Source organism: Sceloporus occidentalis, unplaced genomic scaffold, assembly GCF_023333645.1.
Source record: "Sceloporus occidentalis isolate IW3139 unplaced genomic scaffold, rSceOcc1.0.p SCAF_49, whole genome shotgun sequence".
In the NCBI taxonomy this organism is placed as follows: Eukaryota; Metazoa; Chordata; class Lepidosauria; order Squamata; family Phrynosomatidae; genus Sceloporus; species Sceloporus occidentalis.
Genome location: NW_028317029.1, coordinates 6150057 through 6176770, shown reverse-complemented (window position 1 = coordinate 6176770; position 26714 = coordinate 6150057). Strand labels below are relative to the sequence as shown.

At 39.8% G+C, this 26714-nt stretch overlaps 1 protein-coding gene across 1 annotated transcript; it reads right to left on the bottom strand.

Annotated features, from left to right (window-relative positions):
- Window positions 1-17712: 17712 nt before the first annotated feature.
- Window positions 17713-26265, bottom strand: LOC149288964 (protein shisa-2). Its single transcript, XM_089491274.1, has 3 exons — window positions 25953-26265; window positions 17859-18359; window positions 17713-17762 (listed from the first exon to the last, which is right to left on the bottom strand). Exons 1-3 carry the CDS (start codon window positions 26263-26265, stop codon window positions 17713-17715), a joined length of 864 nt encoding a protein of 287 aa, XP_089347400.1.
- Window positions 26266-26714: the final 449 nt, after the last annotated feature.

The window sequence follows — 26714 nt, the reverse complement described above, 5'->3', positions numbered from 1 at the left end:
CAGGGACATCGGCAACTGAGCTTTGGACAATACTGGCACTGTTAACAGATATTTGACTAAGGTTTGGCCGCGGCAGCCGAAAAACTGGGAAACTCATTTCTGTGCCCTTTGCCAACAAATTTCTTATTTTTTTTTTCTGCCAGCGAGGCCTGCATGAGATTTAAAGAAACTATGCATTACAGGTCTCTCTCTGGAAGCTAAGTGGTTAACGTGTAATGTAAGCAAGGATATTATAACGTGTAATTCACAAAAGAACATACGTTGTCACTCATGTGTTGTGTCCAGCTTCTCACATCCCTTTGCTAAAGTGTGAAGCGATCAATGTATTTTGGGGAATACACATGGATGGTAAACACTGACATTCCAGGTGCTGATGACTACTATTCCCATCATCATCTAAGATGACGTAAAATGCACTATTTAGCAGCTGGATTGAGACTTGGCTTATCGCATATATAAGCATCCGCTGCTCAATATCCTGTTTATATCGCAGAGGGCCGCTGTCCTGTTCATGGCTTTGACTAAATGAGCATGATGGGAGTTAGTTTGCTGCAACTGGAATGCAAAAAACTGCTTATCCTGGCAGCTATCTTGCTATCATTAATCAGATTTCAGAAGCGGAAGGAGCAAAGGACGCATATATATATCTATCAGGTATACCATATCAGGCAAATATATGTACAATTCTGTACAGTTGACGTACCTGTTTCCTACATAACCCATATTGCTTAGAAATGCAGAAATGTAATGATCGTATCTGCACGCCGCCCCGCGTTGCTCCTCTCTGTGTAGAAATACCCGATATCCGCCACATTTCCATATACAGCAAGGAAAATAATACGTTTACCAGTTATTGCATACCCCTGTGTAACTGATAAGGTTAAAAACGGACATATTTGTACCATTGTCTTGGCTTTATTGGCACTTTATTTTTTTCTGCTACACACACAATTAACCCCCAGAGTGCCAGGCAGGTATGCCATCTCCGAGAGGCATTGCACATCCCCCTCCGGCATCGCAAGAGTTACCCTTCTCTGTATTTATAAAACCTGGTATTTTATTTATTGACTTTATTTTAAATGTTTCTTTATCAGTTTTGCATACATGTATGTAGAATTATTAAAATAAAATTTAAAAAAATCTATGATTATGTATCCTGTTTTTGTTGCCATAGACTTTATCACACATACGCGCAATAAATGATACGTTTAAATACAGTTCAGGACTGAAAAGCTCATAAATGGCATGCTTCATAATGACTAAAATGTACATGAGGATTTCCCAAGGGTTTGGAAATCCAAATCTTTCGGTTGCTCTTTCCTCCCTTTAGGTGAATTCACTAACCCTTTGCGTTTAACCCTGAAATGGCAGTTTCAGTAGCGTCTTGTCAGATACAGCATCAGCCACACTTTATAAATAAAATGCGTTTTACCTACATTTTTATACATAATGTGGTAAAAAGAAATAATTTGCCTAGTGATCTGGCATGGGTAACTAGCAGGTTTTTGGATTTCATCCTCTCTTTATAGCCGAAATCCCTCTGCCCCTCTTTCTTCCTCTAATGTCCCTCTTTTTTAGAAGCTGAGAATATTTGCTGAGTGTGAGTACGTTCTACAGCCCTGAAAGTCACAATATGTACGTAAACATCAGAACGTATGCTTCAAATACGTCACTCAATCACATAACACAAAATCCCATGAAAAGTATTGGGAATTCCTACCTATAACCGCACCTTCCCTCCGGCAATGTGTAATATTGGGGGGGGGGGGGGTGATACACACACCAAGGAACTTTCTTTGTGGTAGACACGCTTTTGTTGATGGTGGACGTTTGCCTGTGGTGACCCGGAGACCCAGAGAAGCGTCAATTCTGCGGGAGAAACCTGGAGAGGTCCCAGGTATGATGATTCACTGTAGGCCAACTGAAGATCCCTCAGCCAGATGTGGTCATCAGATGCTTTTCTACGTTCTCTACCATGACTTAAACTCAGTTTTGTCATACAAGGGGCTCTATCATGTCCACGTGGATCCCCATCGCCTCTGTACTGAAGGTTACAACAGAACCTGTATATTATACTAAACATAAGTCTAGTTCTTTAGGGCAAATGGATATACTTACCATGCACTACACTAGGTGCCGCACTCTGTGCATGCGTGGCCAACACATTTCGAGCTTGGACCGCGATGAGTTGAACTCTTTTTCATTGACCTTGCCCACAAAATATATTCAGGGATTGATTTCCAAAGAGGGCGTAATAAATAAAAACAAAATAAATAGTGGACCCCATATCCACTTGTGCACTTGTCAAGTAAGGTAAAAAACACAGACCTCGGTTTCATGGCCTCTAGTTAATGATGGCCGGAGATCATTTAAATATCATTGATGTGATTTATTGCCAGGGTATATTTCCTCTTTAAAAGTATTTTAACATGTCTGTGAATCTGGGCAACAGCCTCCAAAGCTGACATTTTCTAAGCCCGCTGAAGCCTATAGATTTCCCTAAACTGGTAAAACATCCTTCCCTCCTCCCAAATCTGCTGAAGCATTTAGTTTTTTTTAAACTCGGCAAAGCCCTTATATTCTTCTATTTTTGTAGCAGTTTCCCACAGCAAAATGTGTCTTTTTAGGTGGAGCAGCTGTCCTAACGCGTGATATATTTCAGCAGACTCATTCTGCCCTGTGTCTTAATTAAGGTCAAGAAGTGCCCCTCACCCAAAACTTTCTTCCATTTGGATGAACTGAATTACATGTGTTGGACAGGTAAGGTCAACGAGATTTACACATGGAGCTCATCTCTTGGCCCTTCACACCGTCGAAAAAGAGTCAAACTTTTTCTGCTATTTGGAACATTCATGGAAATTTTCTTTAAACTTACAGATCTTCCCTGCCATAGCAACAAGGGGGTTAGTGCTCAGGGTTCACACTGTTATTATTATTATTATTATTATTATTTTTAAAATTATTATTAATATTTATATTGTGTCTTCATATTCAGCAACCCCATACAATGGAACAATGGTCTTATATATTTTTGCAAATCTTTCATTAAGAAGCTCTCTCCAAGGTTGGCGACCTCTGCCGTAGTGTTTATTCACAAAGCAGTGAGCTGGTTGACAATGTGTTATACAGAGCCAGCCCTCCAGTCCAAGAAAGAACATCATGGTGGGGCACCCTGTCCACTTGGTGTCCCTAGGTGCTTCCTTGTTTCATAGCCTCCAACACCTCAGGTGTTCTAAATGGACAAGAGGGGGTGGATGGGTGGTAAGAGGCAGGTGGTGGAAGGATAGAAGGTGTGAGGGGCAGAACCACGCACCCACCTTACTCAAAAAGCTGCTCGGCTGCAGAGCATCTTAAGGAGGCCATATGGGAGCTCCTTAGGCCAGTCAGGGAGGGAAGTGGCCAGTGATCCCCCACTGTCTGCAAAAGCAGGACAGAGGGCAGTGCCTGAAAATCATGACTGTCCAGCAAAAAAACGGGACATTTGGGTGCTGTGACTCTTGCCTTTTATATGGTAGGGCTGGCCCTGACAGGTAATTCTGTAAAGCAGATACTTTTTTCTTGTCACTTTTTAGCGAATAAATCCCTCTAGATTGTACGACAATTTCTAATTATAGTAATGCACCTATTTAATTATCATTAAGTGTTAATTATATATATATAGTGAGAAGTAGAATCCTGATTGGCAGCACGGCTTCCCAGGAGGTTTTGTAACATCTCAGCCTCAATTTCCCACATCTGGAGCAAATTAATGCAAGAGATTCCACACTTTTCCTATGTGCGCTGTATGATCATAAGGGCATTATAGACATATAGATATAAATATATATATATATAGTTACAAAACCCATTGTTGTTCTGCAAAGTGTGTCATATCAACTCCATCACTGCACTCGTTACTGAGAATAATGTCACGTGGGAGAGGCTTGTGTCCTGGTTTCCAATCTCTTTCCCCAGAGAAAGCCTTGAAGCTTTGGTATGATATGTCACGTCGGGTCGTTTTAATGTATGTGAAATGCGAATCTCTTTTAGTCAGAGATCTCCCCGGCATCTGTCACGTTAAGTGAAAAACCAGGGGTTGCCAGAGCAAAACTTACTCTTTACATATTTTGTCTGTGAGTCGGCTCCAGGACATGCTATAAGGTGAATCAAGAGGATATACGATGTATATTATTACACATTGTAAGGTATTAATGGTTACTCCCTTGAGCTTTATTAAATATGTTGGGGGTTTACTTTGGTTGACCCTATATGTATATATATATACACACACTTATAGTACAATAGTACGATGGAATTTAGGGACGAAGCTTAGGACGGATAGGTGATTCTACTGAGAACTGTACTCGTTGGCCCAAAGGTTTTTTTAAATATATTTCTGAAACATTACTATAATCTTGTAATTTATTTCAGGAACTTTACATATCGGAGTGATTTTGTGTACATTTGTCATCTAACCATGTGCTGAGTGTATAATGTTCAAGTGGTCTTCTGATGGCAGCTCCTTCTATTACAATAAATCAAGACCTGACCCGAATCCTACAGAAGTATTTCTGGAGAAGCCAGCAGCGTGGGCTCAGTCTGGGTATGTGTTTCCATTTGTAGAAGTATTTCAGGAGAGGCGGCCATCCAGTCCGATGATACATTGTCTTGTTTTTCCAGGGAAGACAAACAAATGGAGCAACAAACAGCTTATTTACACAGACAAGGTCACAATGGAAGTGTTTGAAACAGCTGCTCCTGCTTCCCATTGATGCAGAACGTAACGTGATCCGATGCTGTCACAGTCGGCCCTCACATTACATTAGACTTTAGGTATGGGGGGCCATGACTACCTATTCCAATTGCCTTTATCAAAGTTTCTGTGGAAGTCATTGAGCGAGTGCAGTCTGGTACATCTAGCGACAAAACCATTTTCATTTCAATATATTCTAAAAAAATTATGTTTTTCTATATTTGAAATTTACACGGGTTATCACAAGTGAAAATAGATAAAGAAAATGGCAAGTCTGAGGGTTCATCTAATATGGGTTTATGGAATAGTTGAACTTGATGGACTGGATGTCTTCTTTCAGGCTAATTAACTATGTAACATTATTACATGATTCCAACTGAAATCCCAACATTTCAAGATGGAGCCTGTAGTGAAAGGTGATACATTTTATGAAGTCACGCAAACTTTCAGAACAAAAGAGGATTCTTCTTCACTTTCCATCTAATTTAAAATGTTATTAAACCATAATTTTTGTAAGTTTGGGAGACATTGCAATTTTTGACACATGTCCTGTCACGTCTGCTCTGTTATTATTAATGTTGTTTTGGTCGATCACAAGCAGATCTGAAAGGAACCGTTTCACCTTAAGGGTATTTAAACCATGAACAAATAACTAAATACTCCCAACATGTAAGACATACAGATATGTAAGCAAAGCGTAAATTTAAATGCATGACGTCCATCCTTTACATCGGATCATCATTACTACAATAAGTAAAATAGCTACCGCAACGTGAAATCATTCATTTGAATATAATATTGAATATATATTATTTGAATATATTCCTTCACACATGCAATACATTAACTTTATGAATTTGTGGGTCTTTTGGAATCCCATTGAGGAGGCACTGTAGCCATCAGAAGCATCGCCAATATGCATTTGGCTCTTTCCCCGTCCTCCAGTTCCTTGGCCTGCAGGCGACATGTTTGGTTGGAACTTGTGCAGGAGTTCAAGTGGGTCCAACAAGACCCCCCACATCCTTGTGCGAAAAGCGTTCCCATTGATTTCAAGGAGTGTTGCTTCTTGCAACTGATTGGCTGCTTCAAGCAGACAAAAATGGTGCAAAAACCAGGCTATGAATTGGAACTGCCCCTTTAACTCAGTTTACTGTACTGTTATTTCCCAAAAGTGTCATTTTAATTGAATATCATCTTCTTTCTGTACCTTTTTGTAGATTGACTGTCTTTCCTAATATTAAATACATTCTCACTGCCTCATTTTTCTTCTTTCTCAACCATAGTCTCTCACACGCCCCATCTTCTCCGTTAGGTCTATACCTCACTCTTACTTGACATGACTTTTTCAATGAAGCTGAGCCAAGTCATTTCAAAGAAACATTTAATACATTCCTATGGGGTTCCAAAGGCCAATACACTATTTCTACAACCTTAAAAATCACGCCGATGCAGTGTTTTTCTTTAGAAACCCACTTGTCTTCCTTGTCATTTTGACAGCCAAATGGCCCAAATGAGCTTTCCATTGTGCCTAAAGATAACGTTTGTGGCATCGACATTTCTCCCATTCTATATTTTAGCTCTTTTTGCACATACTTGGCACAGTATCAGCAATCACTTAAATTCTATATGTTGACAAAGCTTATCCAAGCAGAAGATTTAGGTAATAAAAGATCTTTGTGTGACTACTAAATAGTAGCTTTGTACGACGTAAGGTGATCCACTGACTTAGCTACAAGGAAGCAAGAGAACAAATCTTTATCTACATGTGAAATGAGAGACGTGGCAATATGTTCGGTGATCGTGAAAAGTTACTGGTATGGCGCCAAGGTTTTTCACACGGCCGCACAACTTATTAGACAGAAGAGAACAGGGAGAAAATGAAGTCGGTATTGAGTTCTGCAGATAGGTTATTACTCTTTTATCCGGCATCTTCTGCATAATAAGATGATCTTCCCAAAATAGGCAATATGTGATAATGGATCAGTAAAAAGGTCCACATACATATATGGAGAAAAGTATTGGGACACCTGACCATTACACCAACAGGGAGTTTTATGACATTGCATTTTAAATACATAGACATTAATATGTAGTTGGCCCCCCTTTGCAGCTATAACGGCTTCCACTCTTCTGGGAAGGCTTTCCATAAGATGTTGGAGAGTTTCTGTGGGATTTTTTCCCCATTCATCTGAGGTCAGACACTGATGTTGGATGAGAAGGCCTGGCTTGCAATCACCATTCCAGTTCATCCCAAAGGTGTTCGATGGGGTTGAGGTCAGGGCTCTGTTAGACTAGTCATGTTCTTCCACACCAAACTTGTGTGTCTTTATGGACCTTGCTTTGTGCGCTGGGGTACAGCCATGCTAGAATAGAAAAGGGCCTCCCCCAAACTGTTCCCACAAAGTTGGAAGCATAGCATTGTCCAAAATGTCTTGATATGCTGAAGGGGACATATCAAGACTTTCTGGACATTGATATGCCCAACTTTGTGAGAACAGTTTGGGGAAGGTCCTTTTCTAATCTAGCATGGCTGTGCCCCAGCACACAAAGCAAATGGAATGGCCAAAAATCCAAAATCTTGTGGAAAGCCTTCCCAGAAGAGTGGAAGCTGTTATAGCTGCAAAGAGGGACCAACTTCATATGAATGTCTATGTACTTAGATTGGAATGTTATAAAAGTCCCTGGTCAGGTAATGGTCCCAATACTTGTGTCCATATAGTGTATTTTTCCATGGTGTCCATGAAGTAGCTTCCTAATATTAATTTATGTATATATATATACTACATGATTACAATTTCAGAAAAAAAATTCTGGGGACTCCTCTCTATGCCAAAGGTGCCCATGCAAACTCAAGAGTAAACAAGATTTCGGTGCACAGACAAGGGACATTTCAGCAAATTTCCACCACATCGCTTTTCTGTTAGGTAGAACTTGTTTTTCCAATTCTCTTGTAAGACCTATAACACAAAAATATATATGAAAAACCCATGAATGCAGTCTTTTTGATGGGGTGGGGGGTGCGTAAAGTTGTTTTGGAAATTACAGAGTATTCATTTTTCTGTGAGGTCAAACATTCAGCAGTTTGAGCGATAAGATTTTCTTGGAAACTCGCTCATCAGGAAAAGATTCATGCCTGGGACGCGTCTCTCCTACTTATATGTTCATACGGCTCAGAATTTTGTTTCAGACATGGATGCTTTATTCTGGGTATGGAGAACGAGGCACGCTGTGGGGAAATGTTTAATTGCTTCCCAGCAGAGCTGCGTTTTCTTCACTACCTTGGTTTTATTTTTTTAGATTTCTCAAATTTTCACATTCTATCGATGCCCTCTGGTTCTTTAAATCCAGGAGCAGATTGCACTTGATTTTTATCCTCAAATTAGAATGAAAATCAAATTGTTCTCTCATCTTTAAAAATACATGTAAGTGTATCTTATACGTTGAATTATTTTGAGGATTTGTGGAGTTATCTGATGTATTTTTAGGTGTTTTATCTGGAGTAGACTAAGTGATTCTGATAAATCCACCGTAGGATAAATGAGAATGCTTAACTAAGTAATTAAGGAAACAGAGCCCAGGTTGGCGCTGTACAAAGCCGTGACTAATTTGGATTCAGATGACATCAGGATGTGAGAAAATGACATCGGGGAGTTTTTTCTTAATATTTCTATACACTGGGGATTACTCAGCTTGTGGTGAAGGAATAAAAGAAAAATACATATTATAGGGTCATTTATATTTTATGCCTCCTTGTGAAGCCTGGTTTTCCTTAAGAAAACATTTTTCAGGAAATGTTTCAGGAAAATCAGTATTTTTGTTTTAAGCGTATGTTCTTCTGAGCATTTATAAAGGATTTTTAAAGAAGCACTGTATGAACAATAGGGACATTCAATAAAGGTCATTCAGAAAAGAACTAGCACAAGGTCTGGATGTGCCCAGAATGGAAAAGCAGTACGCGGGAAGCTAGAGGAGATTTAGTAAATGAGCATTTACATACCCGTCAAGTGTCCCACTTCAGTAGGGAAAGTCCCCAGACCTCTCTGCCCCTCTTTCCTCCCCTGATGCTTCTCTATTCTAAAAGCTCAGAATGTTGAAGTGATCTGCAGCGCTAACAGACACAATAAACACAGCAGAAAATAGGCTTATAATATACATTATTCTTCTGACTTACATTAATAGCTATCAATTTAGTCACAAATTCACATTAAAATATTCCGTGAAGCCCTACCCCTAGCCCCGTATCTTACCACACCTGCCACAACAAAAGCGTCCTTCTTTGGGAAAGTCAAATGCATTTGGAATTACAGATGGACTTCCTACCACATTTGGGAAGCTTCTAGGGCAGCCTCCCCCGGAGCTCTCGCTCTTTTTTGGGGGAATCAGAATTTGACGTTTCTTCCCACTTACTTACCCTGTTGTGTCTTTTTCAGAGATTAAATACAGACCATATTTAAACACAGATCCCAAAACCTGTCCTCCATCACGTTCTAATATGTTCATTGCATTCTTTCCGGCTGATAATAGATGGCTACCTAATGTAACGATGTACTATTCTCTACACAGTACAACAGTGTGTATAACCACTAATCTCTCGGTTCTCTGCCTGTGTATCACTGCTGTATCTGTCTAGTCTCTCCATCTTATCTCCCGGAGCTGTTATTCTTTGGTCCATCCTTCTCCCTGTTTTAATATCTGTCTAACTTTCAATATAACGGATTGTTCCCCATTATCACCCACCTCCCGCTTTCATGACTTCATCAAAACTTCACCAATGAATTGTTCAGTTGGTCTTAATGCAGTTCAGAAAACTTAACTTTATTTTAACATTTTGGCAAGTACAAGAAAAGTGCCACAAACACAATATTATACCCAATACTGTTTTTTTATGTGGCAGGTTTTTCCAGGACTGGAACACAACTACAAATACATGCAGGATACAAGTCACATCCTATATTGGGAATAAATCATATTCTAGGAGATGTGAATGATGTCTTCTTTGAATTGGTAAATTGAAAACATTGTCAGTAAATAATGAGCTCTAATGAAGATCTAATACTGTAATTAGACATGTATGTTCATGATATTGTTGGTTTTGTATATTGTTGATTGTGTCATTGTAATTACACTACAGTGTCTTCTGGCGCTCTGTGAATAATATGCAATAAGAATGAGCAATGAAAAATGCCGAGTTTATTAATGTTTCCTTCCTAATTACATTGCAAAAAGGTGCTGTTCCACCAACGTGTGAGGTGTTTTGTGTGATAGGTTTGAGAGGGTGAGGTGTTATGTGTGACAGGCGTGAAGGGAGTGATGTGTGTGAATGAGTGTGGTTCCTTTAAACTGTTAGACCTTAAGGGTAACGCCCCTTCTGTGATGTCAGAGATGACCAGGCTGAGCAGTGCAGACAGATGGGATTAAGACCCCCCCTCCGAAATGTACAGCAACATGGCATGTTATTGTAAGAAAGGAATATGTTTATTTAAAATAGAAGCATAGAATGTGTCGGCAGATAAGAACCATTCGGCCCATCCAGTCCGCCCAAGATGTATGCCATAGTAGTATACAATAATATAACAATCCAGGAAAAAGGTTCAAAATGTCTATGTAGAACAGCAACTTTAATAAGTACTATACATTCAGTTGGTTTATTGTACTTTTTCAAGGAAAACTAATATTAAATTCTGTTTTTATACGTGTATTTAAATATTTTGGGGACCTGGGAAAGCAGTAAAGGGCAATGTGGCCATAAGAAGAAAAATACTATAACTCTGAAATAATGACAATAAGATATTTTATCTTTAAGTAAGGGGTGTGGGTGACAGAAGAGAAAATGACCTGCTGACTGGGGTATGAGCAGTTTTTGGGGACCATGAAACTGTTTTTTTTTTTTAGGGTGACATGTTGAGACCCCTACTACAGCTATAGAGAGAGATAGAGAGACAGCAGAAAATAACCTATTAGCCCATTTTTTTTATATTTTTTTTACTTATGAATTATTTTTGAGTTTTATGCACAGCTTTATTTCATTCATTTATGATGGCTTCCTTTCTTGTAGTGTAGATAAACAAATGATTCGAAATAATTTCATCACCCATATAAATAAATGATTCAAAATAATCCCAAGTAATAATCCATAGTATATTTTCTATACTTAATCTGGGCACACGAAAAATTTTCTTAACATGTTTCTGTTTCAACGGCCACTTCTTTTCTAAGAGGTCCAAGCGCAAATCTTTCACATGGTTCCGCGGGTAGTTTATTTGTTTTTTACTATGGGAAGAGTCCTGTAAGAAGAAGCAGATTTTAGAACCAATGCTCCTTTATAAAGCATTGAATTGCACAGATGGTCAGACAGTTAGGTCTCTGTGGTTTTTCTTGGTGGAATGTGCCTAGATACTCGCAGCCATTCAAAACGGTGTTTTCCTTACACGACAGAATAGACATTTTAGTATGGGGGGAACCATGGAGGTGCCAAGATTATTCCAAATTCTTCAACATCATAATAAACTTTGACATTTCTTCTTTTTTTTTTCAAGACCTAGGGCTTGACCCCATACCTTCTCCAAACAGCCATTACCGTAAACACACAAAGACAATATAGACACAACAAACATAGATAACACCCCAAGATACCCTATACATACATTAAACATTGAATACAAACAATGGAAGCTTTCCTTTCTGCTTAATGTATTCTCCCATTGTACGAATCTCCAATACATGGCACTCTACGCAATCGCACTTTAGCACCCATTATAAGTATGAGATGCCTAAGAAAGTATTATTTTACTAGTACAGTTGGTTTTAACGATTTTAATTAACATGATATTATTGGAAAAGGGGACACATATAAATTATTGTATAGACAGCGAATGGCTAAACAGGAATGTCATGATTTACAACAAGATATTGTGTATTCCATAAACATTTAGTGTGCTTTCCATAGAGATCATTGGAGTTTTATTGTTTGTTAAATGCTATGATACACGTGTAGGTGACACCCAGCTAGAACGGGTGGCTGAGGGGATTTGGGTCCAGATGAAGCCATCAGTTATTGTACAGAGTTACGGAATTTGATGACGCTATATAAAACAATAAATAATAATAATCAGCTGCAATGATAAAATGGGACACTGCCTAAAAGAATAAACCAAAGAAAACAGTGAGAGTTAGCAATCATTGGCTCAAAACACATTCGGCAGACACCATCCTTAACGTACATTATCCAGCAATATCCAATATTCACTCAGCAAAGAATTGGTGGAAATAATAGTGTAAAACACAGTTATTCCGGAAGAAGTTATTACACAAAACCCTGCGTAAAACCCAAGAAAAAACAAGTTTTCTGTCTGTGACCCAGGATCATCAAATCTTTTGAACCATAATAGTGAATAAGACTGTTCTGGTGGGCTATCAAAGTTATTATAGACAGAGATCACCTTAGTACAGGATGAGGGTGGTTTGTAAAGCATAGACAGAAAGGGCAAAAAAAAAATCGTCCAGAAATCAATATTCCGCGTGGGAAAGGTTATCCTGTGATTACTCTTCCCCCGTAAGAAATAACTCCCAATGCTGTTCCTATTAGGTTGCACACTTTTACGGCGTGTGCTGGCTGAACATCAAGCACCAAATCGTCTCCCGCTCAAATACTCCAGCCTCTCCATACCTTACACAGAGACCATAATACTCTGGTCATGAGAGGACCTCCAGGGCTTAATATCGTCATCTTTATTTTTATTTATTGTATATGTGTATATATATATATATATATATATATATATATATATATATATATCTTATAGATACCGGTACAAGAAAATACATTTTTTTTCTGCACTGAAAATGTCATAGTGGTGCCAGGTCCCTGAAGACATTTCGGTGGGGGAGGTGGATGGGCCTTATTTCAACCACCTACCCATGAACACCTCAGTGGGCCCCGTTTCGTAGAAGACAAATTCGACCAGTAAGGGAATGAAGGGACTACATATCCCTTAGTGGTTTGTGGCCCTACAATAAGAAAACTGGGGACCCAGTGCTTCAATCGCGCTTCTGCCTCATGTGTCTGCCATATGGATGACTTACCCAATGTCTCAAGAGGACATATATTTCCTGCAAACATTAACTTATTTCCACCAACTATATTATTGCTTTCTATATATTTTTCCCATTCCTGTTGTTTTGAACTTCCCTGCGTTACTCAACATTATCCGCAAAAGACAGGACACACGGCAGTGTTTTGGCCAAGTTGTCACTCACACTAAACCCACTCCATATGTATAGTGATATATGATAACAGCTGGATATCTTCCCATTCATTTTGGTTACTAAGTGCGTTCGCTTGGTGACTGCGTGACTTAGGAATCTCCTAAAATAAAAGCCCTGCCTACATATCATCGGAGCCGCAAAGATTCAGGCACAAAATACATACATTGAAAATACATTAGAACAAGATCAGTATTCATTTTGAAACTAACACTGAATTTCAATTAGTTTTGGTACCTGCTAACACCTTTCAATGGCTCCAACCCCCGAAACCTTAACTTCACAGAGAGTACATTAAACTCTAAGGTTAAACATTCTAACGTATATATATATATATATATATATATATATTTATATATCTATACATATATATTGATATATATTGTGAGTAGTCATGCATACAGCCTTGTTATAGAAAATTAAAGTAAATTTACCTGGGTGCATCCTGTAACCAGATGTAAAAATAAAGATAGAGGGCAAACCAGGGATTTTCTTAAACCAAAAACGATAAGTTAATAAAGTATAATGACTTTCTCACATTCTCACATATCAATAATTTATTTGTAAATAACATTTGCTTATGAAGTGTTTTATTTGAGGGCAGGAATCAAGTGAGAGTATGAAGAATTTTCACCTTGACTGCCTTTTCAGTCGTAGCTCTAGAAAAACTGACATACAATAGTCCCGGAATAAATATATTCCAACCTTGTTTCCTGACCCTCTTTTCGTCCATTGCAAAACTTAAATGTACTGGAAATTTCCTTCTTTCAAAATGAAAGGAAAATCATTATCTGAGGGGCCAAATCGACACGGTATCCATTATACTGTAAGAAATAATGTCGCCTGTAACAGGTTCGGTATCATTAAGATTACCTGACATTTGCAATAATGCACGGTATGTACTAGCGTTGTACTGGCCCATACGTTCTCAGGCAACATTTGGTTTGGATGAAAATCATGGGGCATTTTTGATTCAGGAACAAAAGTAGCCCAGTGCCCACATTCACTCTCATTCACTCTCACACTTTCAGCTCATTCACTCACGTTCTCTAAATGTTTCCCTAACTTTTCTGCCGAACACTTCTGCTTCCACTTCCGCTTCTTGTTCTTCACCTTCTCTTTTCTTTCTTCTTTTATCCACTCTCTCTTCTCTTCTATCTTTGTGCCCACCTCTGCAGACATAACCTGGTGCATACTTTGGTGGCGCTTTCGATGATGTCCTCTCACCCAAATGAAGGGTCACAAGAGAAGACGTCACCAAAAGCACCTCCATTTTGGCAGAAGTTCGCACCAGGTTATATCCAAACAGATGCAGATGAAGATGAAAGATAAAAAAAGAGAAAATGAAAAAGAGAAGATAGAAGATGAAGAACAAAAAGATGCAGAAGTGGAAGTGGTCGAGAGAAGGTGGGAAACATTTAAATAGCGTAAGAGAGAGTGAACCAGAATGAGTGTGAGAGAGTGTAAGGGAAAGGGACTGCAAATTTGGGATGAAAATTCAGAGCTTACTTTGTGGAAGGTCTAGTCTAATTTTCATGGCTTTGTACGAATTGCTTGATTTGCCAAAATTTGGTAAATTTGCTATTCCTACGAATCCAAATGCACAAGTCTAGTACTTACTTACAACCAAGCGTTTTTGAGCCTAAAGGGCCAATCACGGTGCAATGGCAGAAAAAAACTGCCTTTCTGCTGTGACTCTGGTTATCAATCACTTACTGTATTGTCCCAAATTCTTGCTTCCAACAATAAGCAGGACCTTATCGGTAAACAGCATGCTGCTTATTGCTGCTCGCGCTCGCGGTAGGACCGTTTCGTATAGATATGTCTTCTGCACACAGACACATTCTGTTTAGTTTTAAGCTCCCTGCCCAATGTTTCTGTCTGGTCTGGGGGCAGCCAGAATAAACATGCGAACTTGTGAGCTCATTTGGAAGGGAAGACTTCTACTAAATATGTGCTCTTTCCAGTGGAACTGAAATTTATGAGGCCAGCATGATCAGTGCCGTTGATATTTGATGGAATATTTAAATCAAGAAACAGAAGTCTATGAAATACAAATATGTGCTAATAAAGATCACAAAATAGTAGTAGGCAGAAGGTGGGGATTCCTAATGAGATATTTGAGAATCTGGAGAGAAATCGGATTTTAAGGTCCTCCAAGATGGGATCAATATTATTATTAAATTCTCCACCAAGGGGGAACAATTGCCAGATATTAGCGTGAGAACCACGTCTGAGGTGCCAAAGCACTGGGCAGGTGAGAGGAAATGGTTGCAATGAAGGAGTTTAATTTAAACCAGCAGGAAGGGTAGTTTTTTTCGCAAAAAATGTTTATATATATATATATTAACCAGAGAGAAAAACAAGATAGAAGTCGTTAAACTGGGAAGTGTCTTGGCGCATAAATGCAGAGTGCAAGAGACACCGCTGCCGTTTCACCTACTTTGCTTATTCACATTTTTTGTAACTTGATACAGCATTATAAACATTATTCCTCGTACTGAAAAATGTCCTTTCCCAGAAATTATTTAATCATGTAAATAATTATTTTTTGCTGGGAACACTCATCATGTGACAACAAAGCAGGGGCTGATAGGCTGTTGCCATAGAACCTCCATCTTAAAAGGTTTTTGTGTTACGTTGGTGTGATGTAAGGAAAGGTCTGCATATTTAATGTATGTGAAACAGCACCTTGAAAGAATGATAAATGTGATGAGCCCAAAATATGTCTTAATAATGGACATGATAATATATATATTTTTTTAAAAAATAAATAAAACTAATGGCAGTTTATGATCAAACACTGAACACTGTAACGCAATAAAACATTTATTAAAAACAAAGAATTTAGTTCACTTGCAAGAAACACTTGAATATAAGTGCCCTATGGGATATCAGACATTTTAGCAAACATTTCCTTTACACTATTTTACATTACACGTATAAATTGTGTAAAAGACCACATCTCTTTGTTTTCAAAAATTCAATATTAATTTTATGACAACTGCAAAAGAATTTGACATTTAAAAAAAAATTAACTTATTTTGTTTTTTTATACAGTAAACGCTATACAAATGATTGACGCCTTAATTTGACAAGTCAGACCAGAATGTCCTTAGCAACGCATGTGCAACATTTACAGCGTCTCCTCGAGCTACAGCCATAACAATGTTGTGTCCCGCTACACTCCTCCGTTAACTTGGCAAGACTGCCCCGAGACCTTACGCTGCCAACCAATACCAGCTCTGGAATTTATCGTATGATGATCCTTTAATAAAACATGTTGACGATATATAAATATTGCCAGATTGCCAAAGTTATTGTTAAATCCCTTCCGTTTACCCCAGCAACTGCCCTAACAACAGTTGATTTAGTCAATTTATAGTCATTTTTGAGGTTTATGAAAAGCGGACTTTTTTTTTTTACACTTCTTGGATATTAGGAGAACAAACTTGACAATCATTGTATTAAGAATACCGTGGTTGGATTACCACTAATAGATTCATAGGAATCCATGCATAGGAGACAAATACAGCAACATCCTTATGCAGTTGCAGTTATATAATAAAAAGTATTTCTATACCATGAGTGAAAAGGAAAAGCAACGGTAATTGTCCACTTTTGAATATTTTGAAAACATATGAGGATGGCCGAATAACCACAAATGTCAATTACAGAAGTCCTGTATCCAACGCTGTCCATCCTCTTCACAGAGACTTCCGAGGGGATGAGACCTGGCTCCAGGATATTAATTTAACCCCTTAACCACAAAGCCCGTACATGTCGGGGCTCAAAATGCATTGTTTTCAATGGGTTTTGGGACCGCCCATGGTCCTTAAGGGGTTAAAGCCGAGGGCCTTTAATGGCCATTTCTGTCACATGGACCCAACTTTAATTAATTCTCCCAAACTGGAAATAAATACATTAATCATACTTAAGGATCACTTGGATATTTAGCCCTGATATTATGGTGTTTTTTTTAAAATCACACTCTAGTCGAACATTTCAAGCTAGTTACATTTTTTTCCTTTTATAGCTTTCACGGGGTTAAAATAAATGTTTGTTTTTTTGCAAAGTGGCTAAAAAAGACAAATGTTGTTGCTTTTTGCATCATTTTATAGCTGTGTAAATTCAGAAAATGTACAATACACAGTATTTTTTATCTGTCCACTACATTCATCCTCTGAATACGACCTGAGGCTTATGATCTATGGCACATCAATTAAAGGTATTTTAACTCTTTCCTTATATACACCTTTTTTCCTTTTCACTTAAAATCTAAATTTGAAGAATTTGTTTATTAAAAAAAGTTAAGAGGCCTGGAATTTGGTTTTAATAGAAAAAATGCTATGAAGATTGCACTGATTTACCCTTGATTGTCTATATGATTGTCTATGTTAAAAATAATCAAGGTATTGCACCTGATGTGCATTTCCAAGGACAAATATATAACTGCTTCATCATCCATATACTAAACCTACTCTTTGCAGAGTGGGTTAACGGCTCAATGTATCAACAAAAATATTTTATTCAACAATTCTGCACACCTTTTCCACTTTAAGTCATGCTACAAAACCGTCATCGGGCAATTGTGTAGCCTAGAGGTCCGACGGAACACAAAGCTTTTTCAGACGTTCTGCAGACTCTTCTGCTCATCGGTGGCATTCCGTGTTAACATGGCAATGTTCTTATTTCCAAATCGTTTGAGGTGGCACAAATTAAACAGTCACTGCTGGGTACATCATCTGTTCGGGATTACTGTGGGGGTTATTGTGGGGATTATTGTGGGGATTATTGTGGGGGTTATTGTGGGGGTTATTGTGAGGGTTATTGTGGGGGTTATTGTGGGGGTTACTGTGGGGATAGGGTGACTGCATTTGCCGGTATCCGCCTTGTAGTCCATCTAGGAACTGTGGCATAGGAGTCATGGACACAGAGTCATGAGGTACAGCATAGCCTACAAATTGAGGATGTAAGTATTGTCCTTGATGTGGAACAAGTTGAGTCGCTTGCTGACAGTTCAACACTGAATAATTGGTGGGCATGTTTACATAAACATTATTCATTGCTCCTTCTGGCAAGCAGCAGTTGGTTTGGGATCTTGTTGGGGGTGCCCGAGCTCCAGAATTAGCGCTAGAACTGGAACTGGCTGCCGTACTTGACTGTCGGGAGGAGGATCCACGTGATGTGCTTGCACTTGAGATCATTGGAATGGTCTCCATCAGACGGTTGCTTGGTGCTCGACTCTGTTGAGGTTCTTGCTTTGGCCTTAGACACCGGCAACAGCAAACAGCTACCAATGACCCCAGGATAATGAAGGCCACAAATACAGAGCCAACAATTAAAAATGGCACATATATAGGAACTGCAAGAGAAAAAAGGGAAAGATTTAAAATCAAAGAAAGAAGACCTTTTCAATTGCATAGCAGTATTTCGAGTACCAAGCTTCCAATAGTTATACATTATATAATTCCTTATAATTGAGTATGTTTAAGAAAACTGATGTTTGTACGGCTTACAAAGGTATTATTTTAACTCATGTAAACATACAATACAGAAGTATAATATAGGTATACATCCTATTACTGCAATAAAAGAATTATGGTCCGCTAAACAGAGCGGACCATAATCCCTTCCTACAAGAAACCAGATTAAAGACGTTAAGGAACAGTGTACCATGCATTGGCGAGCGATGGTCTCCTCTTGGACACTCAGATCAGACAGAGCTCCATAAGGCTGGGTAGTCAAGCAGTGGTGGCCGCTAGTACTGTGTGTGTGCGCTTGTGTTGCACCCGCCAGAAACTATTAGCTGCAGGGACGCTAGAGACCTCCAGCATCACCAGCGGTGGAAGGTATTTTGGGAGAGTTGGCTATCGTTAAAATTAGCACTCTACTGGACATGCAGACAATATGTATACAAAGGTTTGTATGTATATGTAAAAGCGGAAGTTGGTAGGGAACCGGCAGTGAGTGGTTATATCTCTAATTATACACCCTGGAAAATGTTTGAACTTGAACTGAGAAACCAGCTCAACACAACCATAATATTCTAGAGCAGTTGGTTCCAAATATTATCAAGACAACTGAAAGATGAACTTTGCAAGTAGCTCATCAAGAGTTAAAGGAATCTGGGCCACTTATTGAGATTGTCATCATATTGAATTGAATGAAAAAAAGGAAGTTAAGTAAATGACCACCTTTGTCCACACCTCTATTAAGTGGTGATTTTTAACATTGAAAACCATAAAGATCTTTTATTTCAAAGGGTGTTAATTATTCACCACCACTGGGAAGCATCTTTAGATCTTCTAACTGCAAATGTTACCTTTCCTTTTTTAGCTGATGAGGAGAGAAAAGAAGCAACATTAGAGGGAAGCCCAAAAGCCAACCTATATCTCTTGCTCCTTGTAATCCAAGTCCCCACTCACGTGTATGCTCTTTATAATAATTAGTTATGCATGCACATTTCCTGATTTGACAAGCCACTAAGTAACTAAATGCATCCAATGAATCTACATTAAAAAAACAAACAAAAACAAATTGGCAAAAGTAAAAAAAAAAAAAAAAAAATTATTTATATATATAATAGTGAATACCGTTACCAGAAGGAACCTCAGCAACCTCTATTGACATTTATTTGCTTTACTCCCCACACTGGTTGCTTTAATCTAAAACATATATAAATCAATCTAACAATTCTACAAAGATAAACAGGATATCCAGAAAGTATTCCGTTTAACACAAACAAAACTTAAGCCTACGGGCTGAAAAGAATAGTCAAAACATTCAAATTACAATCAATAGTAATTATCCAGAAACAGGATTAGAACATGTTGGCCAGGCTTCCAAACTTCAGTCCGCAACAAATGTTTTGGGAATATGTTTCCTCTTTTTAGTGCCTCATTGTACAGCTCTGTGGTATATAACGGCGCTATATAAATAATAATAGGGTTATAGTTCTGCTACAAATACCCTTTTGCTTTCATAGATTGAGAATTTTTAGGGTATCGCCTTGAGTATCTCCAAGCATAAGAATATAAGGTCTTTGCAAACTCAGTTTATTCCCATGTCTATTGCTACTATATAACATTCTAGTCCTCCAGTCGTAAATTAGCAATAGAAGCAAACGCATCTTCTCGGGAACCCGGCCAACGGCACCCAACACATCCCAAATGGGGCTCTATTTACTAAATGGAGACAAGGCAGGAGAGTAGGTAGAAAAGCTGAGGTTCCAACTAACCAAGTATACGTTACAAAGAGCTTGACTTGCCTTATATTATCATGTATAGTATATATCAGTCTCATCACCCACTGAATCATGCATTATACAGAGAGCCAAGTCAGCCTTTCTTGCTGGAGGAACTTAGCAGCGTTTGCCGTTTATAATGAATACAGAAGGTGGGGAGCTTAAAGCACAGCCCCCCCTTTAATGAATAAACACCACTTTGTTTGGTGCTACTGATTATATCGAAATCATTCTTCATCGGGTTGAGTTCCTGGCAGGTTCTTGCCGTATATAACTCTTCTGACAATGCATATGGGACTTTCATTGAATTCCTGTTGGTTCTAGGTCTTTAGGAAGCCTGCCAGGTCCTACATTTAGAGTCCCTGCTCCTCTGACACTATGTTCACTAGCTAATCCCATTAATATTAATAATTAGTAGCTCCAACACTCAACCAAATGATATATTAGATACGCAACATATTTAAAAGACAGAGTGTTAGAAATGTACACATTTTTTACACTAAACTCTGTAATGTGCAAATATGGCACGCCATTATTAAAAAAGAAACTGGTTGAGGAATCCTAATTTGGACTTGAAACGAAACCTTTTACCCCGCGACATCCTGGTTAATTGAACGAGCTCCAATTTTGGAGCTAGAAATTAAAGAAGCGTTCAAAAAACAGAGGCAGTAATTATGAAAGGGGATTCTGTGCAATAAACAGATGGAACCGTTCCACTTATTGAAGCAATTTTTTCATTAGTACATTACGGGCGCCTCTGACACAGGAAAGGCAATGAATCAAAAAACAGGAAAGGAATCTTAATGATAACGAGCGCTTTTCCACTATTGAGTTTGGTTCCGTGGCCCTCACTCCAGGGATGGAGACAGGCTGTTCTCTCTGTATAACATCAACTGACTGCAGCAGGACTTCGGTGAAGGAAACTCTCCGGGTGCAGCTATATCAACAGATTTTTATAAACATCTTTGTTTGGCTTAAAGTGGATCCGTCACCTTCCCCAAAGCCCAGATTTTATCGGTTTGGTAATACACACCAATTCCCCGTTCCCAGGATCAGTATAATGATTCCCCCCATGAAATATCTCTGCCCTGTTAAGATGCTCAGTGTTATTGGACGCATTTGTTAGGTCATGGTGAGAAGGACAGGAAATTGATGACATAATGCTAGTTTTGCCACCATTTGCCACAGATTTCCTTGATATTTCCAAAAACCAAGCAAAAATGAAAGAGAAAAAAATGTAAGCTTGGTTATTTTTTAGACCGAATTTTAGAAGCACCAACCTATCGACCGATTCCTGTAATTCCAGCTCTAGTAGCTTTCAGCGTAACTACAAACTGGAATATTAGCGCTCCACAAACAGAAACCTACAGCTACGTTCTGTTGTATTAAGGAGTCTGTCTACTGTGCAAATTCCACGAAAGACAGAAAATAAAATAGGCACCAACAAGAAGTCTGTTTTCGATATATTGTATCTTAAATGAAACAAGTAGGTTCATTTGATGAGGCAGAAAAGTTTAACTCTTCTAGCACGGGTAACATTAGGAAACAACGGCAGCTTTCATGTAGAGTATCGATACTACGGGGCAGCCGATCCTGATAAATAATATCTTATAAATTGGGGGGTAAACCATGAAAATATCGTAATCAGTGCTTCCCATTTCTTTAGACGTATAAATGAGATCTGTCGCATTTCTCCCAGACACAGACAACTCGTGTAAGGCTGTAAAGTTTAACCTTGGGAACGTTTTTTGAAAATGTTTCGAAAATATAATTATCCCATAAACATTTTTCTTTGGGTAATGTTGTGGGGAAAATGACATGTCAGCTAGTTCTGATTTCTTTGGAAGGTCTGTTTGCTATAATGGTCTCATGTTTGGTTATTGTGAGGTCATGTCAGGCCAAACTCTGGGCTTACTAAGCATCATGGGAGTTGTACATCGGATGGGGGGTGGGTGGCATGTTGCCCAACCCAGTTTGTTTTTAATCCATCGATGTAGAGCCCTGGTTTCAGGCAGCTAGTCCTGAAATTCTACTGTTTACAACAACAACAAAAAACACAATTACAAAACTGCTGACGTTCCTTTATTAGCACCGACTATGAATCTGTATGTTCGGAGCTATGGTACGCCATTGCTGTATTTATGGGGTCACTGCCCTAGGTTTGACTCAGGGCAGCACCTCTAGCTGCCCCCTCAGATCAAACCCCTGAGGACCTTCTCTCCACTCATCAAACAGCCCATAGGGAGCAGTGACACTATGGAGGCCAATGGCACATAGGGCGATAATCAAAACCCAGCCCTTTGTGGTGTAGTATATCGTTCTGTGTCACATTATTTCAATCACCAAAAAGAAAGGAAGTTTTAAAAAAATGTATCAGTTTGCCATTTGGTTTTATTTACTATTATTATATTTCCACCCCTATCACTATACCCATCTCTAAAGTAATTGTGTGATGCTGCCAAACCAGGAGAACTGGAAAACTGATAATAGTAAAAGGCGCAATAAAGAGGAAGTCACATAGAAAATATTTTGACAGTTAAGTTATCATTTTGAATCATTAAATATCAGTCGACAAAGGCAGATAACTTATTTCTCATGACAGAGGAGCCCTGTCAATAAAAAAAAAAAAAAAGAATGAAAATGAACAATGTGTGCTCATCATGATCTGTAACCTAAGGTGCCCCGGTGGCCATTTAAGGAACTGCAAGTAAACAGCTGCCAATGGCAGCCAAAGATCTGATCCAATAATGTAACAAAATTTTGGAATCTTGTGAAGCGTTGGCCAATAGGATGGTGGCAAGATTGGTAGTTTTTACCGCTAGCCCTATCAATGCAAATCGCGGGACACACAATCAAATTCACATAACTTTATCACAATTTAAGTGCAGGTTTAATGATGTAGCGTACACAGTTCTTCAATCAAGAACATTCCAAACTAACCATTCATAAATAATCTCATTCAATCTTCTACACAAAACAATAGAACTTTTCTTACGAAATTTCTGTACTGAAGGTTGATTATTTTATTTGAAAGCATAACACTGAAATAATCGACGCATGTAGAAAAGGATATTTTTCAACGGAATCAGTACAGGGTGTGAGGCTACTGGCAGACTGCAGATTCCAGATGGGACATAATGTTTCGCTTTTGTTAAATTATCAAGGTGTGACAACCATTCTTTCCTATGACTACCATATGTTTGGCAGCTCTCTCGTATAGGCAGGTGCCTTTTTTTGTGCTCAAAGGTTACTCTGAAACAGTTTGGCCAACATGTGTATGTAATGTGAACATATAAAGTTAAAGGGCAGACAGGTGAGCGACCAGGTACTAAATATGTACATCTGTGAAAAGAGTCCTGTTTTTGCAGCAGCTCCATTGAAAGGCTGGCTCTGAACCGTCAGTGATGATGATGGAAGACGGAAGAACTTCCAAAGTGCCAAAGTATGTCCATACGTATGTCCCTTAACGACACTTAGTTTTCTGCAACGTGGCATGAGCACTTATCCAGCTGTGAGGAGTCGTTTGACTCGTTCAAAGCCGTGGCATCAAGATGCGCACCTAAAAAGCTGGTACTCATTAATAGCAGCCTTCAGCGCGCTTTGATAATATTGATGCCACTGAACTGAAAGTCTGCAGTACATCAGGCTATGGTACAAAAATCAGACATTAAAAGTTTATCATCTAAAGCACCTTCTTCCAAAAGTCTGCTGAACTAATTTCGGTCCAGAATTAGAACCCCGAGGATTGAGAGGATTATTGTAATTATAAACGTTCGAAGAAGAAGAAGGATTGAGACTGTAGCCAAGCTCGTACCTCCCAGATCTCATCACGGACGATAAAAATGATGGCGAATGGTGAGGAACCCTGGACTCTGAGGCTCAAGAACTTTGGGTGAAAGCAATCACCCCGTTACAATCCAGAACACCATGGAAAATGATTTATTCTAATTCCACAGTGAAAAAGACACTTTTCTATATAATATAATATGGGGGGGGTTCTCTCCTGATAAGGAAGTCATTTAATCAATTCAGCCAACACTAACTAGGATCCTAATCGCTTAACGGTGGAGTGGAACCCTGTAGCTATCATATCGCCCCCACCCCTGCCACACACAGCCAGCATCTGAGTAAACATTAGATTTACAGAAAAAGGCTCGTCATCTGCTTAGGGTTACAACAGACGTGTCCTTGTCCGGCTGAGGCTGCTGTGAGTTGCAGCTCCACAAACGACTCAGAGAAGTTGGAGAGGGAGAGGTTACCTGGTGCAGGTGAAAATTAGCACTCAGCAAGACACATGCCATGCGGCTACCACTGGGGAACATGAGATGCCCCTTTTATCAAAGAGAAAAGTTTGTCAGCCACCGCGCTCTATGATCTCCAATCAGGGGTTTGGTAATTAATAATACGTTGGTTTGGTAATTAATAATACGTCGGCTTCCACAGCTTGCGGTTTAAATGCCAAAGGAGGGTTCAGCTGATCTCGTTCCAGATCTAATATCGAGAACAAGATAATTGTAGAGGCAATGTTACCAGACACGAGCATTCTATTATAATAGAACATTGTGTGTAGCAACAGGCTAACTGCCCCCCCCCCTACCAATACCCTGCAGGGCACCTGCGGGCAATAAAAGGCAGAGATGTCACCCGCCGGTGGGTATGGAGCCGGCAGGCAGTATACATTGATATATTAAAGCATGCTGAACCCAGATAAAAGGTGAAGGTCGGCAGTAGCGGGGTCATAAATGATCCTTTTCCATACGAACTCTGATATGATCCAGATAGAGAGAAAATCCAGCACAGCCGCAGAGATACATAACTGCAATCAGCACTCGCTTCTATTTACAGCATGGGTATCATACCTTGTACCGCGCTACGGAATATGATGGCGCTATATAAAACAAGAAATAGTTCTCGTTTGCTCTCAGAATGAATATACCCGTTACAATTCCAGAAGGTTTCACAGCCTTTTGGATTTTGTTTGCTCATTTTTCAAATGCGCTAATTTAAAAAGCACCAAAATTCACCAGGAATTAGGAAAGTGGCATTTGAATTATTATAGAAATATATATCTATTTTTTAAAGTTCCTTTTTACTCGGTTCACAGGAGAGAGGGAAACAGCGGCTAAAAATTGTGACCAGCTGCAAATAATTATCTCAGGACCTCTCCTGACCGCTCGCCATCGCCCAAACTTTACCTTAATCTATCGGTAGCCAGAATGGCTAATAATCCAAATTTATCCTCAGCAAGTGCCGGAAATCTAGCATTTACTAGAATCGATGAATTATTTGAGTGGAAAGTTGTGCGATTCTGAGCTCTGTATTAACTATTTGAGCGCCACAATAAGTTGCTTTTAGTACTCCGATCACATATCTGAAAACACCACTTCCTGACACTTGTATTAATAATAATAATAATAATAGCAATAACAATAATAATAACAATTTTGGCACACGCTATCAGCGCCTCTAATGCGGTATAAGACTTTAGTTAAAGAGCGCTTGTTGCTTGTGGCAATCATTTAGTCTCCATGGCGACTACTCTAGATTTATATATAAATTTGTTTTTATAGACGAACCAGCACTGTTCCCAGAATGATAAATAAATCTTATATCCGGTAAGCCGGGGATATTCATTACGTAACATTGAAGGAAGTGCCCCGTGAGACCGCACGGAGTCCGCACCGGGAGGCCCCCCCCCCCCGTTCTGCCTACCTGCCGCGGAGTCGTGGCTGTCCTTGTCCGTCCTGCCGTGCTCGGGCGCCCCCTGCTGCCTGTCGTTGTCACACACACCCTGGTCCAGCCTGGCATCGGCGCTGGAGCAGCAGTAGCGCAGCACGCAGCTTCCGCAGCAGATGGTCGCATCGTCCCCGTCGAAGCGCTCTGGGCACTGGAAGCCGTCCCGCCACACCGCCTGGGCATCCAGCCACCCGTGACAGTACTCCCCACTCCCACGGGCACCAGCCAGCACCGCCAGCAGGAAGGAGGCAGCTGCCAGGAGGGCTACAGGGGAAGCCTCAACCCACATGGCTGGGGCACTGCGACTCCTCAGACCCCCCCTCCAGCAGCCAGGCGGATACACGGGGGGCAAATGTGCTGCCCGGACGGGGCAAACTACTGGGCAGAGCGGGGCTCGATCACCAAGCAGCCCTGCAATTACCCCGGCAGGGGATTCACCGGGACACTCCGGGCTGTCCTGTGATGGGCAGAGGCAGTCCCGCTGCTGACGGCTAGGACGACTCGGAGCAGCTGTCGGGGGATCCGGTTGCTAAATCCTTGCCTTCTGGAACGGCTGTGACATCCAGCGCCCCAGATCACTTCCCCTCCTGAAAATCCCGACTTGGCACCGATGCCCACACTAACCGTGCCCCGGCACCACGCGCAACACCTGGGAAACTAACCGTGAGGCATCCACCGGGGAGGAAAAATACACAAGTGGCTGCAAAGTGTGCAGTTATCGGGGGGACGGGGGACCTG

Coding starts and splice junctions, on each gene's coding strand:
- LOC149288964 (XM_089491274.1), bottom strand. CDS start 26,265: ATGTGGGTTGAGGCTTCCCCTGTAGCCCTCCTGGCAGCTGCCTCCTTC. Junction 18,360..25,952: donor CAGCCACGACTCCGCGGCAG/GTAGGCAGAACG, acceptor TTTCTCTTGCAG/TTCCTATATATGTGCCATTT. Junction 17,763..17,858: donor CCGGCAAATGCAGTCACCCT/ATCCCCACAGTA, acceptor ATCCCCACAATA/ACCCCCACAGTAATCCCGAA.